At 35.4% G+C, this 21,655-nt stretch overlaps 1 protein-coding gene across 2 annotated transcripts in view; it reads right to left on the bottom strand.

Moving 5' to 3' along the window:
* galntl6 (polypeptide N-acetylgalactosaminyltransferase like 6) overlaps nucleotides 1-21,655 on the bottom strand; it is a 146,450-nt gene that overhangs the window by 99,171 nt on the left and 25,624 nt on the right. For both annotated transcript variants that reach the window (XM_043241787.1, XM_043241715.1), the window contains exons 3-4: nucleotides 14,384-14,492; nucleotides 4,968-5,106 (exon numbers count right to left, since the gene is read on the bottom strand). In XM_043241787.1, the coding sequence (XP_043097722.1) occupies nucleotides 4,968-5,106; nucleotides 14,384-14,492 (248 nt within the window). The remainder of the gene's footprint in view (nucleotides 1-4,967; nucleotides 5,107-14,383; nucleotides 14,493-21,655) is intronic.

Raw genomic sequence — 21,655 nt, 5'->3', positions numbered from 1 at the left:
GTATAATCCACATATTGTGAGACACTTAACAAACACTCTCAACATTGCGTAAGCCTCTTCAGAACAATGATGTGTGAAATACAAATCTTGTCGCTTATTGCACTAGATCTTGCCAAACTGTAAAAACATTATTTGAAAACAAAAGGACTCGCATGGGCCGCCCCAACGCCGTGGGCAACAGCAGCGGAGCTCAGATCATAAATCAATGTTTTGAGAGGTCCTTCAGTCCCAGCGTGCTCATAAAGCATTCAGAAATCTGCATGCTAATTGAGCTCAGACAAAGCCGGCACTGACAGATGAAGTGGCACTTTATGGCTCACACCGGTCTCTCTAATTCAGCACCCTGACAAACTTGACAAACCGGCCCTAATTCATACACCTCCATATAATAATCATTCTCAGGGTGCTGCATGGTTTATTAACATTTTGCTTCCATGGAGGTGGAAAAAATGTCAGAAAACAAAAATACAGTGTAGAGAGAACCACCGCGGTGAACGAATGCAGTCTGGAGAGGAGCCAGCATCTAAAACAGCCCCGTCTGACCTGTCAGATCAGTCTACTAATGAAATACAGTTCAAGAAGAAAAAGGCACCCCATTTGCATAGTAATAGGCAGACAGTGTCATGTGCATTACTGGAACATGCAGCTGTCACACACGGCAAATGCTCCAAATAGGTATTAAAAAATATTTATTTGCAAGAAAAGAAGTTGGGCTGTGTTTTTTGTGCAAAGAGAAGTTTGTTGTGTTTTAAAATCTAGAAACCAAAAAAATAAAATGTATAAAATAACAATGTCATTTTTCTTGTTGTTGTACAGTGATATTTTTTTTCTCTCTCTTTCTCCATGTGTCACTCTTAGGATGTTGTTTATGATTCCTGTCCTTGAGGCCATTAATCAGAATCTTTCACTTTTTTTGCTTTCAACAATTCATATTATTACTGATTAAAAGAACTTTTGCATTTTGGGTAAGAACAAAAACATATTTTGTAAGTTGTAAGTTTGTTTGTGTTTTTAAAGTTTTTAAAATAAGTCTTATGCTCACTAAGGCCATTTATTTGATCAAAATACAGTAAAAACAGTAACACCATGTCGTATCATATTAGTTTTCTGTTTGAATGCATTTTAATTAATTTATTCCAAAGCTGCATTTCGCCATTACTCCAGTCTCCAGTGCCACACGATCCTTTAGAAATCAGTTTAATAATATAAGTGCTGTCAAACTATTCATTGTGATTAATAACATCCAAAAAAATAAAAATAATTTGTATGTGTATGTGTACTGTGTATATTTTTAATGTATGTATCAATACACACACATACAGTATTCTTTTAAAAATAAAATATTTATCTGTATATACATTTATATTATATTCGTTCTAATTATATTATTTATAATTACACTATATGTGTGAAGTTTGTATATTTATTATGTATGTACAACATGTGCATGTATAAATTTAAGAAAAAATATGTAATGTTTATATCTTAAATATATTTATATTATGTAACCAAAAACTTATTTTGGATGTCATTAATTGCAATTAATAATTTGACAGCACCTAATCACAATATAATATAATATAAGTAAAGAATAACTGATGATGGGCCATTGATTTATTAGGTGTGAATAATGTTTTTCAACGGCCCGAAGACAATTATTCCGTTTATACTACAGTTGCCACACATCAAGACATCGATCAGATAATATAATTTAATATATCAAATATATTACTTAAAAAGCTAATGTGAGTAGAATTGATGAGATGTCATTGTCATTGTGGGTTTTGGATATTTTTTGAAATAGACCTTTGAAATAATAGAAACCATTTGGTTGGGGTGCCTAAAAATAATTGCAGAACTTAGCATGTTCAACAGCCAATCAGATTCAATCATTCAACAGACCAGTTGTATAATATAATAATTTTAAAATGTATGTGAAAAATGTATCGCTTTATTCAAAAGACTATGAGCGAGTTTTACAGTTTGCGCAAACCATCTTTTTGAGTTTCCCTTTCAAACTCAATATTTATGGGAGTATTATAATGAATTACGTAACACAATTTGCTCCATTATTTAACAGCCCAAAAAAAATAACATCTTAAACTATGCTTCTGTGTCATAAGTAGATCACCTGATGAGCGTCGCATCTTCTTATTTGTGACTATTCTAATTTCTTGGTATATTCCATTGGTCGATATGTAAATGAGATGCCGCATCTGTCTTTTTTATCAACAGCAAAAATGTACACGCCCATCGGCGCTGTATTGGAATTGCTCTCTCGCACTAATTTGTCCTGTTTAGTAAATCTGGCCCTATATGTGTTTTTAAAACTCTCGGCCATTTTTCATTTGAGAAAGCATGGAATTTGTCCAATTTTTTTCTTCTTGTTGTTTGCACAAACTGAAGCTGCAGCAGCATCTGTGTATCTCTCTGTTACCTGCATTAAAAGTGAAAACACGGGCATGCTGGCTCTCGCACTGAGACAGTTATTCACATTCTGTCTGTTGGCAGGTTCCACACTGAGCTCCACAGGCTTTTATAGGGGATGTAAATAAAAGCCCCACACCAGGCTCTTCACCGGAACACTGTCTGCAGTGCTTGAAAGGGGTTTACACAACTTTACAGCTATCAGCAGGCGAGCAACAGACAAACTTTTTCACCAAGACGTAGGCAATGTTCTCCAACCTTGCAGCGGCACCAAAAACATGTCTTAAAGACTTCGCGTTCGTTCGCATTATCAAAGCCTGGAAGCTTGGTGAGCCAGCAGATGCTTAAATGGACCTTAAGCCTGTTCAGGCAGAATAAATTATATTTTAGTTTATCGACAACCCTGTAACGAATCGGTCCTCCTTCAGACACACTGACTCTTTGGCGCATGAGTTATGGAGAGATTTGTTCTTGCCAAGGGAAAATCCATGGCAGTGGAGACATTCAAGGGAAGGTAATGGTGCAGAGCCTTCTGAGAACAATTAACGATCAATCCATCAAGGAGCTCATTTAGATGGGAGTGTGAAACCAGACCTTCTCCTTCAAATCCTGTTAAATGGATAGACTGTGAACCACACTCACGCTGCCTCTCTCTTTTTTGGCGTTACGCTTTAATCCCAAAGTATGTGATTCTGAATGAATAGAAGAGTGGATATATTATTTTTCTTTATGTAGGAGCGTCATGTTTTTCGCTCCATCATGAGTACAATTAATGCCAATGACCCGTAATAGAACTGCATGGTTAGTAAGAATTACAAGATAAACATATTTAGCTGGCTCGACACACACAGATCACTCAAACCAGAAAAAATGTAAAGGCTTTGACAATGTGAGCGGGAAGTTATAGCTCTCAAGGAATTTGTTACTGAATATTCTCGGGTAAAAGCGTGATTTAAACAGGTACCACACTTACTCATTCGCAATCGCTTTCTCGGTGCATTCAAAGAAATGCAATCTTACAGAGGTACTTCATTTGCAGGCTAAACAATTTCGAATAAGCTGAAATCTGGAAGAAAAGCAGTGATCAGTTGGTAAAATAACTGATCAAAAACGTATTGATATTTTTAATCACAAAAACATTTGCACTGCAAAAAGCTGCAATTATACCTTTTTGATGCTGGAAAACATGTTATTTGCTTGACACGTAGTAGGAGAAAGTTTGCACACTAGTGCTTCAACAAGCCACTTTTAACACATGCTCTGTTTAATATTGACGATCATGCACTTTCATTTTCATCTGATCTAGAAAATGTTCTTATTTATTAGCATTTTCGTCAATGAATAAAAACAAGATGGACATGTTAAGGAGGAACGATTTGGGATTTGATTCATTCAGAACAAATCTGCTGTGCGGGTTCGGAGGTTGGATCATAGCCTATTGATCAATCCTGCAGGACATAAACTAACATACACTTGCTGCACGTCTCATAAAACCTTCTAAAAAATCTCACTCTGTGGAAGTAAGAGAAGAGCAGGCATATGGATAAATTTGATGATGCAAGAGAGAACTCAATTTAGTCTGATTTCTGAGGGCATACACTGAAGCATATACACACACAGAGAGTGCGTCTTGCACAGCGTGTGAATACTCGTGAATGGCAAACGAAGAATTACACACAAAACCATGTCGAATTGTCCATTTTGTCAACCATTCACCTAAACAGAGTCTATTTCATCTCAGGGGAATGTAAATGGTAGGGAGAACATTTAATCCGCTGCATTTGTGAATTCGGTTTTAAAGGGATAGCAACCTAATTTAGTTGCTATTGTCCGAATCACTGATGTTAATCAAGCAACACAAGTAAATGTCAAATTTAACAATGGTCACACGATCCTTCAGAAATTTTAATATGACAATTTTCTGCTCAAGAAACATTTCTTTTTATATTACAGATGTTTAAAACAGTTGGGCTGCTAAATATACAGAACTCATTTTTTAACAACATTGTGTTCACAAGTGTTTTCAAAAGTCATTTTTATTTAAAATAACATTTTTGTGTATATAATTTCTATTTAATATAACAATAGGGATACAGAAAGAAAGTGAGTCATTTTTGACTCATCTCAATATGTTGTCTCCCATGAGCCAAACCAGCACAATATAAACAAGCAAAATACATTTTATTAGGCTCATGACATGATAATAAAATAACCGGGGTTGGTTATGTTCATATCTCAAATCTTTAAGCTAACAAAAACTAACTAACTAAAAAAAAAAAAAAATCATCCCTGCTTGTTTTGATGTTATATGACAGCAAAAAGGTAGTAAACAAAGGCAATAAATCTATCAGCCATGAAATCGCTAAGCTAATTAATCCAAATGAGATTAATTCCTCATTTAGGACAGAATCATTAATTAAAACACTTTGTTTAAGTATGGCCTGCCACGGATCATTAAAACGATGCTGATGTCTAGCTCAAGCTGTGCAGCTCTAGAGGCTGGTTACTGTGAACGCGCTGTGAGAATCGGCTCTACTCACTTTGGATGTCTGATGTCAGGAAGGGAGCGGTCCAGGGCGATATTGTTGCTGACGTAGATGTTGAAGCCATTCTCTTTGTAAACTGAGTCATCACACTCGTCCTCCGCTAGCGGGTACGGTTTCCCATGCTCCCCTTTTCCTGAAACAGATGCGGTCAGACATCAGCAACCATGCTGAGCACAGCCGATATGTTGACAAGGTGAGCACGTGTGTACTAACAATGAACGTGCACCGCTGTGAAAACTGACAATTTATTTTAGTATTATTTTATGACTGAATAGCTGAAGCAACTTAACCAACGAGCCTGGCCTTTTCCATGAATGCTGACCAGACACACTCCAGTATGAATGCTCGACATGCTGACTGAGTTGCTGGGTCTGCAGTGTACATTATGGTCTCAGCCGCTTCCCACTGTGCCTGGTCTGTCACAGTTGATGGAAATCCTACTTAACATTACTTAATGGAATATTCAAATAAAAATTCTAATTCTGTCATCTATTCACCCTCATGTTATTCTAATCCTTATGCCTTATTCCATTGAGTTATTCTGCAGTGTGTGCCGTTCTTTTCCATACAACAAAAGTGTATTGTAAGTATTGTAACGCTGCAGTATTTTAAATACAATACTGTACTGTCATACCGATGCTATTCAGTATCCAAGAAGAGCGCTATATAGAGTGTACTAACAAGGAAACTATTAACTGTATACTCTTCTTACTAGTGGCTGTAACTTAAAGGTCCCATATTGTACACCTTTTTAGAGTTTTATTTAAAAAAAAATTGCCCCTGGCAAGTCAAGATTATCTTGTTCGGTCTTGTGAGAGCAAAGCAGCCGAGTCGTTTCAAATGTAGATTTCAAATGTAAATGTGCAGCAAGTGCGCTTATAATAGAAGATTAAAGTTTTTTTTATTGTCAGGAGGGGGATCCACAGAAATGAGGTCCCGGATCGGATTTCAGAAGTGCCAGATCCGGATCCAGCTTGTTCCGGCACAAATTAAGCCCTGAGTTTACTCACTTCTTATCAGAAAAGGCTCAATAAAGTATTGTAAAAAAGCATTATTTTACTGCACTTATTTTTAAATTTATATACCAAAAAAAAGATCTAAAACATACGTTCACACTCCCCTTGTTTAATACACAATTACTACTAAAAAAGACAGCAACAAACTACAGACAATAAAAGTAATTCGGTACTTCAGTTTAATTTAAATGTACAAATATCTTGTTTTGCTGACAAAGGCTGCTTACCCTAAGAGAACAAGCACCCTATGTTTATTTTTTATTTTTGCAACCGTGAGAGAGTGACACAATGAGTAAGCAGCCTACAGCTTTTTCTTTACCTTTTAACGCGAGTGATATGGCTTTTATAGAATGAAAAAAAAACAGTGATTATGTAGGAAACTCAAGCAAACGCAACATATTATACTAAGTTGACATCACAACCTAATCAGAATAAAAATTTAGTTAAAGAAACATAACTATTTAAATGGTCCATGCAGTCTGTGCCATTCAGCATGAGCACCACATCACTGTGCTGTTATATTATATTTTAGAAAGGAACGGAAATAGCATAGTTGTATATAGTTTTTTTTTAAATATTGCATTAATAATCTTATTTTAGCCTAAATCATTTCTTAAAACATTAATAAAAGCCTTTTCCAGTTTTATAGACCTATAATTAGTATTTTTAACCATTCAAGTAAACAGTAAAAAGTAAAAATTTCTTGAAAAAAAAAAAAAGAAAACTTTTCATTAACAGTTTTTTGTTTTCTTAAAAAAAAAAAAAAGTTATTTTGGCCATTGGCCATGAGATACACTTTTTTTTAATTACATTTTTTTTTTTTTTTATAGGAAAACTGTCACGATGTGGTTTAGGGGTGAAGGAGCACTTGAGGAGAATATCCAAATGAACGAGTTTAATCAAACACATATACAGGACAAGTACCCCGGGCAGGCAGGCAAACAGGCAGATAGACAGATGAACTGACAAACAGAACTGAAATCACAGGACTTAAATACTCAATGTAAATACTAAAATAAGACACAGGTGAAAACACTAAGACAATTAACTAAAGTAGGTCACAGAACACATGGCACACGACAAACGCTGTACTTTTACTATCATCATTATTATTATTATTATTAGGCCTATTATTATAATTATTGTTATTGTTGTTGTTGTCAAAAAAGTAAATGATAAAAATAATAATGTAATTAACTTATAGTGATCATCTTGTTTTTAAGATGTTTAATAATAACTGACCACTGCTTTAAGAGGAGCCTGCCCATCACTGTAGCTAATAGATAATATCAATAGAAAATGCTGAATTATATATATATATATATATATATATATATATATATATATATATATATATATATATATATTAAAAGGTATTTAACCTATTTTTAGAAGCATTTTATTTTAAAATGTATCTGGTTGTAAACCCCCCTGGGTCCAAGCCTGCTCTCCTCAACTTAATTCATATGGTGGAGGAGGTTAAAGGTCGCTTGGCCAGTTTACAAAGCGACACAAACAACTGCCTCTCATTAACAATTGTGAGGTTAGTTCCTGCAATTTCAAGGGTTGTTAAAGTTGTAAGGCAATGGATACAAAGGATTCAATTTGTTCTGGGTATTTTTAACAGGCATTCATAGGCTCTCTAATCTACTATCCTGGTCATATTGTTTTGGCTACGTCTTTGTGTGCTTTTGATTTTATTCTCAAAATATTTTAAATTTATTTTTATATTGCTATAACTTTATTCTCATTTTTTCTTGAAAATGTCTTAGATTTCTGTTTTTAACGCAGTAGTACATCATGCTATGTCTTTATTCTCAAAATAGCCTATTATTACTTTGATCTCATATTACTATGACTTCGCTCTTATCAATATGGCAATGACTTTATTCTCATAATTTCAACATTTATTTATTTACATGTTTGTTTGTTTGTTTATTTGTTTAATTATTTAGAGTTGCACTAAAATGCCATCGTCAGTCTTGTTAATGTTTCAATATTCTCCACATATTGAATACAGCCAACTTCACGTGCTATTTTTCTTAAAAAATCACTTACAAACAACAACATTAGGCTGTGGCCACCAACAGTACAGATTTTGATGACATTCACATTTATATATTTCATTTTATTAAGAAACCTACAGCTAGACAATGTAATAATTTCACGATAATAAAATAACAATAATCTTTAAATACTGCATCCTAAAATGCTTTACTTAAAAGCATACAACAGTAAAATACACCATTAAAGAGGATAAAATAATAATAAAAAACACTCAAAATTTGTTTCAACCAAAAGAAATGTAAAAAATATTCAGAGCAGCAAAAATAATACAGCCATATATTTTTTTTTAAATAACGATTTATTTGGTATGAAATATTGCCATTTAAAGGCATTTTAAAGCACACCTGACTGACTGAAAATACTCTGACATGATAAATTAGACGAGCGTGCTGGCAATTGGATTATTTTCTTGTAATAGCATAAGAACATGGTTGTTTTTGGTCATAATAGTGGAACATCATTCATATAGCTACTTATTAAGCAGATTGAAATGCGGGATTGAAATATCCTAAGCTGTCAATTCGAAAAACAAAATATAAATGCTAATAAGCATGAATGACCACTCTTGCTCTTGCATCACTCAATTAGTTTTTTTTTTAATTTACTTTTGTAAAACTAATTAAATCACAGTGCTGACTTTGTTCAGCTATAGCCTATAGTAGCCTGCATATCGGCAATGCATGCGGAAAGCTCAATAAAGTGTGCATTTACAAATATTACAAATGTAAATGGGTTTTCAATTCCTTGTTTTTGAGAGGATGCCAACAGAGAGAGATGCTGCAACCTGTTAATGTGCGAGAGCATGTCAGGGTAGGCATGCAGAGCGGTAAAATAACTAATTGTTGCTCACTAATTTGAATCAGTACAGTAGTCTGTAATAAAAATAACATCTTAAAACGAAAAAAAGCCGTTTTAATGATCGCAAATGTACTAAGCTGGTGATCTCCTCTAGCTTTTTAGTCAAAGTAAACGAATGTGTGTTCAAACAGCTAGCTCCAGCACAGAGAGAATCTATTGAAAGTAGCCTAACACACCGCGTCAAAGAAGAAACATACTGCGGTTAAAAGGCCGTTTTTAATATTTATAACCCTATGCCTAGTTAAGCAACACAAGAGAGTTCATTTACCCCCCTGAAAACCAGTTTGATTATAAATTTGACATTGATTTTACGAAAGAGTTCAAACGAGTAGTTAATGTTAAGCGCTCAACAATTTAGACCATTTCTGCTCGATTTGGTTAGCCTATAAAAACTAGTTCCAAACAAAGATCACAGCATAAGGATAGGAGCGAATTAGCCTGAGACTGAATAAATAATAATAAATTTGTTTGAATAAATAACTCAATGACTCGCTCATTTCGAAAGTCTCTTGCTTCCACCAACTGGAGGGTTACTTTCAGGTTTAAAAGTAGCTTACTGTGTTTTTTCCAACATTTTTATATTTACAAAAAAACAGATAATAATTAAAAAAAAATTTCCATTTATGCCTCACTTCAATATCACTGCCCTGTCTATATAAATGATTAATAAAATGTACAAATTGGTTAAAAAATCATTTTATTTATTTATTTTTGGCTAGTAGAAGTCACGAATGGTCGGTAACTAAAAAAAATATTAGCCCTGGTATAGTAGTATGCACAAGCGGTTCAAGGCAGCGGGTTTAGTTAGGGTTCCTTTAGGCATTTATACACATGTGCCCTTATCAGAAATGATCCGAATTGATGACATATGCAAAAATAAATGCATTTATATTTGCATAAAATGGAAGCTACAGATTGTACTGCATGCTAGCTTGCTTATTATGCAAAAGGGCATAATTTATAAGCAAGCCCACGTGTCTTACTATGATTATAACCACAGGTCAAGAGCTGTAGTTTCCACCGCAGGTTTGCAAAGCTGTTTGTGAATGTTTGTTTGAACTATGGCTTCGGTATACACCAAATCATTGAACTATATTGTTAACAACGGAATTTGTGATCATAGATGGCTAACGACGCTTTTGGGAAATATTTTATTCATTATTTTATTCATTTTAAAGCTTGTATGATAGTTACGTAGCCCCTAAACCTCACTTAGCATGAAGAAAAAAAATCTGATTTGGCAATATGGGATCTTTACCTTTAACCCACACAACAATTTTTTTTTACATAGCTTAAAAAACCATGTGCAGCCCATGTATTGGAATCACAGAATCTAGTCGTTTTACAGTATGAATTGCTTTATGTCACTGAATAAAGCTGTAAAATAAATAAAATGTTGATATGATTATAATGATATAATGTATGTGAATATTAAAGTGCAAAAGACCATGTAAACACTATGGCTTTTGCTTATTGCCCAAATGGGAATGTAAGGGGGAAAAAATTGACAAATATATTTGATACAGTCCCTTGTTTACCACTGTTTACCCAACTATGATGAGTTCTGAAGCATGTGTCAAGCTCAAGGAGTCACTTTACTATAAATACTAAAGAAATACTATAAACAAGGTCATATCATATACACAGAAACCCAAAGGTCTTCATGACAACCCATCAAAATAAAAGTTACATTTAACTTGAAGGAATTATAAGAGAAATACACTACTATTGCACAGAAAAAAAAAAAAATTCCACAGTAATAAAAATGATAACTCAGGTCTTCGATACAAACAGCCAAAACAAAAGTTCAAACTGATAGATATATATTACGTTTGCATGAAATGTTTTATGCGCGCACCTCACACTAAAATAAGCCACTATATTTTAAATTTGTAGTTTAAATTCTCCAAAACTTTTTTCTAAACTTTTTTTTTTTTTATTCCTACAGGAAAAGAAAACTCACATAAACTTTAAATGCCATAAGGGTGAGAAGACGAGAGCTATCTCTTTAAAGTGCTAAAAAACATGTCTCAAGCAGTCTGAAGCAGTGCACAGCATTTCAGTTTTGAGAAGACATGCACTCTTTGATGAAACGTGATAATTTGCCCGTGGTGGCAATGTAGGCTGCACAGCAAATTTTCATCAGAAATTATTTTTTGAATGGTTTCCTTATGTCCAGAGTAGGTAATTGACCGATCAGTGGCACTAATATCCCCCTGAGAACAGCTGTTTGCCTGAATCATTAAACAACATTTTATCCTCTCTTGAATATTTAAATGCTAAACCTGAAAATTTAAATCTAGCATCCCCAATACAGCTCTCGCACAAGTATACACACACGCCTTTTCTCTTCAACCATAAAAAAGGTTCGATTTTCAAAAGAAACTATTAAATATGGTACACGTTTAAGAGAACACTATTCGAAAATGATTAAAAAATGGTTTATTAACGGATTTCTGAATTACTTGAAACCAAAGGACTCCCTGACATTATTAATATATTTCATATTTAAGCCAAACAGTCTACGGAGTGCTGATAGCAATATTCTCTCATTTACCTGCACAAGAGATTTGAAACTGATCAAAATGTTAATTACTGCTCATGCTGCAGTTTTGACTTCCTCACTGAAAATAGGATATTTATACAGAGAGTACCGGATTTTCTGCCATTCCAACTTTGATTTCCATACTCCTATGAGGAATTTTCTCTTGACAGACTGAAGTCAACACCAAACCACTATCCTACCAATGTAATTAATGCATTCCGACAGATCTTTTGTCTGATCTACAAAAAACATTCTGACTGAGAACAGCAAATTCAATGCAAGAGATCTTCTTTGATGTACACAAAATAGAAAGTTTTCAAAACAAAACAACACATAAGGGGGTCTTTGTATTTTATATGCATCTATTGATATTCTCATCATATTTTGATTTCACCTGAAAAAAAGAGAGGCAACTACACACACGCACACACACACACACACACACACACACACACACACACACATACACATAAAGGTGTTGTTGCCACGTTATTATTAAAGATGCAATCTTACCAGAATTAGAGAAAGCTAAAGCTAAAGCTAATGTCCCCATCAAACATGGAAAGTCAACGTGTGTGTGTGTGTGGTGTGTGATTAACATAGTTTGTACGTATGTACATAATGTGTGTGTGTATGTCTGTAAGCCTTATTCATTAAATACATCCCTTAGAGCATTTCAGCACAAAGTCATCTCTCTGTGACATGTGCATAATTACAATAACTTCACACCCACTCCTCTGGCATTTTCTGGCATGATAACAGAGTTAAACAGAACATTTAAATCATAATGCAAAATTACAGATTTTAATACTCCTACGCACAAGCCCTCAGTGTAACTGTGTACACGTGTTTGCCTCTTAAAAGCATTGAACAACAGCTCCATGCAGAGTTTATTATTGTTATCAGAACTTTTGGGGCGAAGCTTCAGAAAGCATTGCGGTTTTGATCACTGACAGGCATGTGGATAACACAGGCAAAGGATTTAATTTAGTTGATGTAATTGCACAACAAACATTAAATCTGATAAATACAGGTTCTGTATGGGATCAGCTGGACCTTAGCTCTGTGTCGACACATGAATTATTTTAATGAGATATAGTCTATACAACATATGTCAATGTCACTGTCAGTTATATTTAAAGGTCTCTGCATGAATACATTCATAGTGTTTCTATGAATATTTAAATGTTAGACACAAAGTCAATACTCAAAAACATGCACATTTACACACACACACACACACACACACACACACACAGACACACATATATATATATATATATATATATATATATATATATATATATATATATATATATATATATATATATATATATATATATAACAATAAGCACCCAATATTATGCTTTGATCTGGAAAGAGAAGCTACTCCTACTTTGCATTCATATTCTACCATCTCCAATGAACTAGATTCATGAAAAATTTGTGGGTGTTTTTTTTTTATAATGAAAGCTGCTATCATAAGATTTGTCACCAACAGATGGTGTGCTCTGAAAGCCCTCTGATAGAATAATGCAGCATGCTCCAACGTGACGGGTCAACACGGAACAGTTGGGCCAAGTGGGCCATATGCAGAAGGACGTGGTCCTGCCTGCAGGCGCCAGAAAGCCATCCTCCCTCTAATCTGACAAATCTCCCTGCCTAATACAGTGACTTCTTTTTTCATTATTCCAAAGGGCCACAAACAAGCCTCTTTCTGGGTACCTGTTTTCCTAGTTATCTGCAGTACATGATTATTTGCTATCCTGAGCGCCTGAATTTAGCATCTGGGATTTAAGAGTATTTTCAAGTATCTGAAGTTAAAAATGATTTCTAATGTAAAAGCCCTCCAATAAATCTATTCATCCATAAAGAAATTCAGGCCCTGAAGAGGCCTTCAGAAAATAAAGGTGGAACATCAAGAGCTATCATTTATATATTAAAGGGGTCATGAAATTTTTATATTATGCTTTTGCATCAAAAAATGCAATATTTGTAAAAAATGATTATGATGATTATTTTTTAATTGCATTTTCACTGTGAAAAACAGATTAATAAAAGGGGGTTACCTAATGAAAAATACATTGATAAGCTTAGTGAGGTTAAAAAAAATGTTCTTGTCTGCATTGCCTCCAAGGACAAGATGCTTGGTATTGCCATATCTTTCATTAAAAGTGAAAAACCAGCAGCATGTTTCACAAAACAGTCCGTTATGAAATGTAAAGAACAAACAGTTTTAACTAACTCTACATCTTTATCCAATAGCATCCAATAGTTCTTAAGATCGTTGTTCAGAACACACCTCCTCGATTACATATGACAATGATGCATGTTAAGAGGTGTGTCGAGAAGAATTGTGACATCATCCTAATAAATAAATACATTATTACTTGCATAATACCTATCATCCATGCCAGCAACTGACTGGTCTATAATTTCAATTGTAAACAAGTCGAAGATTTGGGCAATTTGTTCTTGGCCAAAAAACACATCCTGTCGAGCACCTTGGGTCATCCTTGAAAACGGAAATGACTGAATAAAATAAACACCAAAGTAAGCACCTCGACAGCCATTTATATCCTTAACTGCCGAGGACCTAATGCAGCTAAAATTTAACACCGCAAAAAGACACCCTTACATTATTAACCAGCCATAAATTCAGATGGATCAATAAAGTCTCTTTAGCCACAGGGGCAACCAGTTGATTTACCGGGACAGCTTGGCAGGGATTCTAAAATAATGTCCTACCCTAAATGAAAGCCATAAAGAAAACGTCATCATCATCAAATCACTCCTCTTTAGTCTGGTTGATGTCCTTTATGCTGTGATAATGTGAGGTTTTCATATGCTTTGAGAGGAACAAGTATCAATTATAAGAAAGAAAAGGCCTATTCTGAAATATTCAGTGGATTTGGAACACGTACCAACACGTTGGCTGTCTTTCCTCATGCTCTCGTTGTCATGCCAGTCTCTTCTTCTCAAACCGTCTGTCCAGGTATAAATGTGGCCATCATTTAATCCCAGCGGGAAGCCCTGTGGAGAAAGAAACTTTCTGAAGTGAGATATACTATCAAGCTAAATCAAGTTAGAACTCAAACATACAACAGCAAAGCATTATTAGGAGAGGTAGTTTATCTTCAGTGTGAAACCCCAAGAACTCCCTGAGGTACCTTGTTCACGCCTAAATTGTCACGCCTATAATGCACTGATTAAAACTTCAGTCATAGCTGTTGTTTGAACAAACATTCAATTGGCTGAAATCAGTTCAGCCAGCAACTTAATAACCAGAAAGCTTTCCAATCTGATCCGTAAACATTATACAGAACATTCCAGCCAAAGGCAAATTTCTCCTTTAGATTTGACCAGCTGCACAGAAAACCGTAGCTTAGTTGTGGGTCTGTGTTGTGCGGGGTGCAAACCTTAATCTTTTGAGTAATCGTGCGAGCACGGTGCATTTTTGCCTTCCTGGTTGGATGTCCATCTAGAATTTTTCAAACTCTGGAGAGCAGAACTGTTGCCAGCCTTCAATTCCATCATGTGAGCACAGCATGTCATATTTTTTCCTGGTGGATTCTTCTAATTTGGAAATGAAAAAGCATCTTGAAATGATCATGTGAAGCAGTAAGAGGTGTGCAGTAGACAGAGCTTGTTTAAGTGCAGCGCTCCTCTGTTGTACAACGCCTCTTCTATTTGCGCAATAGGCATTTACAGGATGTAAAAAGTGGAGCTCTAGAAGGTCTAAGAGGCCCCATTTGATCTGCAATTTACCCATTCTCACAGATAGACCCCTGATAACAGCTCTTTTCACTGGCGGCGGGTGCTAATGCACTGGGGATGCACTAGAACGAATGATTTTGATGAAAGCTCGCAGATGTTATGCTTCTGACATACACGCAGAATAAGTCTACATGCCTTTTAGCGCTTTGTCTTTGCGCAAGCTTCACCATGGAAATGCTTCAGGTAAGCAAATTGGAAAGGACAGAGAGTATTCACTCAAAATTAATCCGGCGAAAAAGACACAGAGATTTTTAGGGAAATGATTTAGAGTGCTACTTAGCAGAGTGGATTATGGGGAGGCAGGTGCTTGGATTCCAGTAGTGGCTCGGAGGATTTGGGCGGCTTTTTTCTACTGTGTTTGTGAATAATTTAAAAACAAAAGCATTGCTTTATTAAGGCCTTAGAGAGTTTCTGGGGGAAAAAATTAAGAACGCAAGCACATCCGCGTTTGTCAATGGGGAATTTCACTAGAAGAATATGACATCGACTTGACAATCGCAAAAAGGGAACTGCTGGCAGCAATGTTGGATATCACTCTCCCACAGGGATGCAGAAGCTTCTGATGGCAAGACTTTGTGGCAGAGCACAGGTGGAGCTTGCCGGGGTTATTAATGTAATGGTTGACTTAAGTTTGCTGAGTAATTTACATGTAGGCCTTGTCCCAAATGACACCTTCAGCCTTTGCGCTTCTCCCTAGTAAATGGAGAATCAATGCAGCATAAGCTATCAGACTGTAGTCTTCTATCCTATACAACAGTTCATTATATTAACAATACACACTAAGACTAAGAAAAAGATTTCAGATAAATCAATCATACAATCAACAGTTGTCTGGCATCGACCTGAGAGAGCCATTTGTTATTTTCATGTACTAAAATTAGATGGCATTTTAGTCAATTTTAGCAAATGTATGAATATGACAAATGGTGACTAAGCACAGTCAAACAGCACAAAAAAAGAACTGTGGAAAAAACTTAAAAAATATTACTGACAACTGGCTATAAAGAATATGTCTCTGATGTAGCATTGTCACCTGAATTAATGTCATGTTCAACTGCATTATCAACTGAAGTCATTGAAATAACTTATTAAAGATGCTTTTGAGGAGCGTTACAATTGACAGATGTATGCACAATATAAGAATATGGCTAAAACCCAAGAAAGCTGAAACACTCAAACCCACAGGTCTCAATTTTGCTTTGCAAAGCCACAGCGCTATTTATTTCTTCATGTTCTGTATATAACTCACTCTTACAAAACAACATTCTTCATTTATGATGGCCTACATCTGGGGACGAAGGAAGCTGTCTGTCCTCAGGAACTAGACATATTATAAAAAGGGGGGGGGAAAGACATATAGCGCACAGCAGTCCAGTGTTTCTAATTTTTTGAGGTTAGCACCAATTTGAAAAGAGCACTGAAAAAAATGTGTTTTATACTTTAAAAATGGACTTATTATTTAAAAAAATACAGTTACAGTTCAAAATCTTAAAATGTTTGTGTTACAATTGAATAAATAATCCTTAAAAATTACCTATACTACAGTAAAATCAGTAAATTCTTAATGTTTCTCTTTTCCTTTTTTTGTCACACAGGAGTTTTCTGGCACGCCAACAAGCTCTGCTTTCTTCACATTGATTACAGTAAATTTAGCAATTACTGACTCAGTCCAGACTGGAGTGGGGTGGCTCACGGCACAATGTGCTGCCTAATTAAAAATGGTCAACAAAGCGCAGTGGTGGATGTCGCCTTCAAAAGTGTCAGTGCTTTCAATATCCAATTCATATGGCTGCTCCAAATCAGAATTAGGTAGGAGGAGCGTCACTGTTCCCCAGTACAAATACAAATCAAACCAAACCAAACCAAAGACACTTGGAAGAGATATCATAAATTAAAATCAATAAAAACATTTATTGTAATGAAATCAAAGCCATGTCCACATGTTTTGGTTTTTCATTTTTTTAAGGCCCTATAAAACATCGACGCAACTGTCCGAAAGAGACTTCCTCAATGGAAGATGGTACAAACAATGAGATAAGAACGAAGCATAAAGGAAAATGACTATATAATCAATTAGTATGAATACATTTCCTATTGAAACCTGAACATAATAGCCATAATGATTCGACTCCTTCAGCAGCGTTACACGAGGTGTGCAAAGTAAAGGCCTTTCTTTCAACCCCACATTTGGCAAGCTTGTTCTCCCTGCAATTCTCGGCTGTTTTTCTCCGCCCTTTCTTTTTTTCTACAGATAAGCAAGCAGATGTTTTATACACTGCCAAGCACCACTATCTAATTATGTCGTTTAGCAGCGCTGTCCAAAATCCCCATTGCCGGAGCTCTTTTTCACAGCTTCCTGCTCAGAGCTGGTTTTCAATGTCCTGAGTCCTGTCTGTCAGCCGTCGCTCTCTGCTGGCATTGTGATTGCTGGTGCTATATGCGCTGTGTTTGATAAATACAATTCCTCACTGAATGGCCTACAGTAGGCGTCAGCAGAGGTGAGAATGAACTAAACAAGGTTCCATAAACAGGGGTCGCTGATGAAGACAATGACGGTTTAAATTAGCCTTTTGGGCAGCTGCTATCAGGAGCTATTCAATCAAGCTGGCTGGTATTTGCGAGCGAATGCGCGTTTGTGTTGGTTTCAGAAAGCGGCACATCTAAACATCACACAAAGTCAAAACAAGAGTCTAAGTATCATCAACAACGTCAAAGTACCACATTCTATTATGCACTGAGAACTTCGATTCTCCAAGGTTGTTTCTTAGGAATGAGAACAACAGTGACAAAAGAGGAAGAACTATCGACCTAAAAACATTGGATGTCCACTGCAGGATACATCATTATCTGAGAATACGGGATCATCTCCAGTAGGTGCTGCTAATGAGAACATCTGCACATCAGAGCATTGCTTCACATCACAAACGGAATATAGCGCCGACTGTGACCGTTCGACCCGTGATGAGTTCAAACGATAGCAGGAAAAAGACATGTCCAGCAGAGCGGGAACCATTGTGTTCTGATCAACCACATCATTTGCCCCGTGTCTGGCGCAAGAGATCAGAGAGCCCATCTTGTGCACCTGTGAAATAAATAAGCCCCATGACAATGATACAGACAAAGATGATGGGAAAAATGGAAATGCCTGTCGAATCTCACATCACATCTGTTTACAGTCATAAATAGGTCATGTCAGCCTGTAAGAGCCATAGTTTTAGTAATAATGTGGTGTTATACAGTATGTTTTCAGAAAATTTCTGTCAGATTTACAACATAGGGAAATGGATGGATGGATAATGGGTCTTTTTAATGTATACAACATACTAGACTGTATTATGTATGCATATATTATTTAAACAATTTAACAAGTTCTTGTTAAACCTGGAATAAGATTCCAATCAACAAATCAGATTTGAGGGATCATTTTTCTGGAAATATCATTTTTAGGCTTATGATCAGGGTTAGGTGCTTCTACACACCATGTGTTAATCAGCTATCATTTCCAATACATTTTGGGTAGGGTTAGGTTAAGGGGTAAGGATTAGAATAAGTCTTTATTTTTCAACAGTAATGTTGATCATATATATATATATATATATATATATATATATATATATATATAGAGAGAGAGAGAGAGAGAGAGAGAGAGAGAGAGAGAGAGTGTTGGGCATATCACTTATAGTTGCTAGTTACTTCTTACAAATAGTATTTTATTTAGTTTTATTTTATTTTATATAGTTGTATTAGCTATAATATTCTTAAAATGTAATATTCTTATAATTTAGCATTATATGGTGATAGAACATCAGAATTACCAAGTATGAATGCATATTTGTCATGTTGACTTAATTAGGACTGGTGGTGGTGCTTTATTTGTTATTAATTGTTTCTATAAAAAAAGAGGGTAAAAAATGATAGGATACCAAGACAAGTACGAATTCTACTACTAATAACAATATAAAACAGACTAAGGATTAATGAGCTGCTGTGTTCATGAATATTAATCACGTAGTCAGCACTGAATTGATTTGCTGAAATCAAAACAGGGATGATAATAGGTGAGTGCTAGCCAATAAGGTTTAGTATTAGCTCCACCCACTACCAGATAAACTGGCAGTTCTTAAAAGCTGAAGAATTCCAAAGAAATTTGGTTATTTTGACAGGAAAATACAACAAACTATATCGTTTGCATGTAGTGCTTCATGTCTGCATGTGTGAAAGACTCTCTATATATATGTGTGTGTGAGACAAAGCGACGGCGACCTGCGCATCATCTAGACTGTGCACTTATTCAGACAAAACAAAACTAAAATTGTAATGAAATCATAATAAATTTATAAATTTTATTGTCAGTAACAGTAATGGCATTGTAATGGGGGAACCAGTAATTAGTTTGATTCAGCGTTTATATACATATATATATATATATATATATATATATATATATATATATATATATATGTTTTCTGTTTTCACTGCTTTCGTGAACATAAGATACTTAGTCTTATATTACTGAAAGCTAAATGTTTCCAACGGCAGGAGGAGAACTGAACGACTGATCTAATGGATATTCAGGCCCCTGTGTGTAAGAGAAAAGATGCTATGAAATACAACGATGCTCCATACGTCACATGCTGCTGAGTTTGATTTTACATTAACCTCCAGTGCCCTGTAGGGAGAGGGACTCCAGATCTGATGCTGTTCAACCTGAGCAACATCTACCTCCTCTGGAGAGAGATTAAACATCTGCTGAAATTACAGGAGAGTACAGAACCAGCCACTGTGATTATCTCTCTCACACACACACACACACACACACACCTAGCTCACATTATTCAATTTCTGAAACATTCCTGATGGTCACGGCGTGTCTGGAGCTTGATTAATTCCAGGGCTTTTAAACTTTATTTCTTTTTATGACTCTATTCATTTAGGCAGGACTCATTTGCCCAGAATCATCCTCATGAAATTAAAAACTCTAAATATCTTTTTTCCCCCCTCTCCTCTGTGGTGTCTCGTTCTCTCTCACTTTCTTTGTTACTCTGTCTCTTTGAAGTGCTTCCACATTACTTTCGAATACTGTTCTAAACCTCTATAAAGTGGGAGATTAGAGACAGTAATACCTATACAGAAAAATGACAGGTTTTGCCATTTGCCATTCTGCCGTCATTTTTTTACCCAATTAAACAACGCACATGCACACTGCAAGCAACCTCTTAAAAAATCTTAAAAAAAGAAAAATAAAACGATTCATAAGACTAGTCAACTTTTAGACATTTTCGATGGCAGAAAAGGCTCATCGTGGACACTCAGCAAATCTGTGATGCACTGTGTGTTCTGACAGCTTTCTATTAAAGTCAGCATTAAGTTTTCCAGCAGCATTACATTTTCAGACCAGACAGGCTTTCTTTACTCTCCACGTGCATCAGTGAGCCTTGGGCGCGTATGATCCTGATGCCAGCTCACAGTAATGCTTTCTTTCACTACTTTTTGTTTTGGAGATCCTCTAACGCATGTGACCCTAGACCACAAAACCGATCATAAGGAATATTTTTGGAAATGTATACATTTATACATTATACACGAAATCTGAATAATATGCTTTCAATTGAAGCTTTCCATTCCATTAGGTCTTTAAAATTAATGAAAATAACTGAACTGCCAGTAATAAAAAAAGGAAAGGAATACAATGTCAGTAATAAAAAAGCAAAAGAATACAATAGAATAAAAAAAGATACTAATGAAAATATTTTTAGTTAACAGCCTGCGGAAATTGAAAAACCTAGCGTAAAATAAAACAACATAGTCTTCTCTGTAAGAATAAAATTTCCTTTGTTTCTTATTAAAGCTACAAAAGTCCTGCAGTCAAGAGTGAGTGATTCTGAATTTGTCTTTTGTTGTTTGATTAATATAAAGCACACAGTCGGCAGCAGGAATATAGCCTGCTGTTCATTTAAGTGCCACACTGATCCAATTTACTGTTACACAAGTAGTTTCATTCTTAAATCTTAATGTTCATTTATTACATAACTGACAAGGGTTTGTATGATTAATCACTAAGCGTGCCACATTTTTACACATTTTTGTGTGTGACTGACCGCTTATGTTCAAAGATGCGCATACAAATCTTTGTGCTGTTGTAAAATGCACTTTTTTGTAAATGGAGAAAAACAAGATGCCGCTTTCTGCTACTTTGCTTTCCTTACACGCAGCACAAAAATGAACTGAAATTCAACAATTTTGTCCAATGCAATGTATTTTGGGTGACTGCTACAAATATACCTGTGCTACTTATGTTTTTGTGCTCCAGGGGGAATATAACAGAATATAACTTGTAAATCTTATCTTATCTGTTGGTAAGCATGGTCATTTCAGTAAGGACCACATTTAGGACAAATACTATTACAGAACAGCATTTC

Source organism: Puntigrus tetrazona, chromosome 1 (genome assembly GCF_018831695.1).
Source record: "Puntigrus tetrazona isolate hp1 chromosome 1, ASM1883169v1, whole genome shotgun sequence".
In the NCBI taxonomy this organism is placed as follows: Eukaryota; Metazoa; Chordata; class Actinopteri; order Cypriniformes; family Cyprinidae; genus Puntigrus; species Puntigrus tetrazona.
The sequence above is the reverse complement of the archived record's forward strand: the minus strand, read 5'-3'. Positions and strand labels throughout refer to the sequence as shown.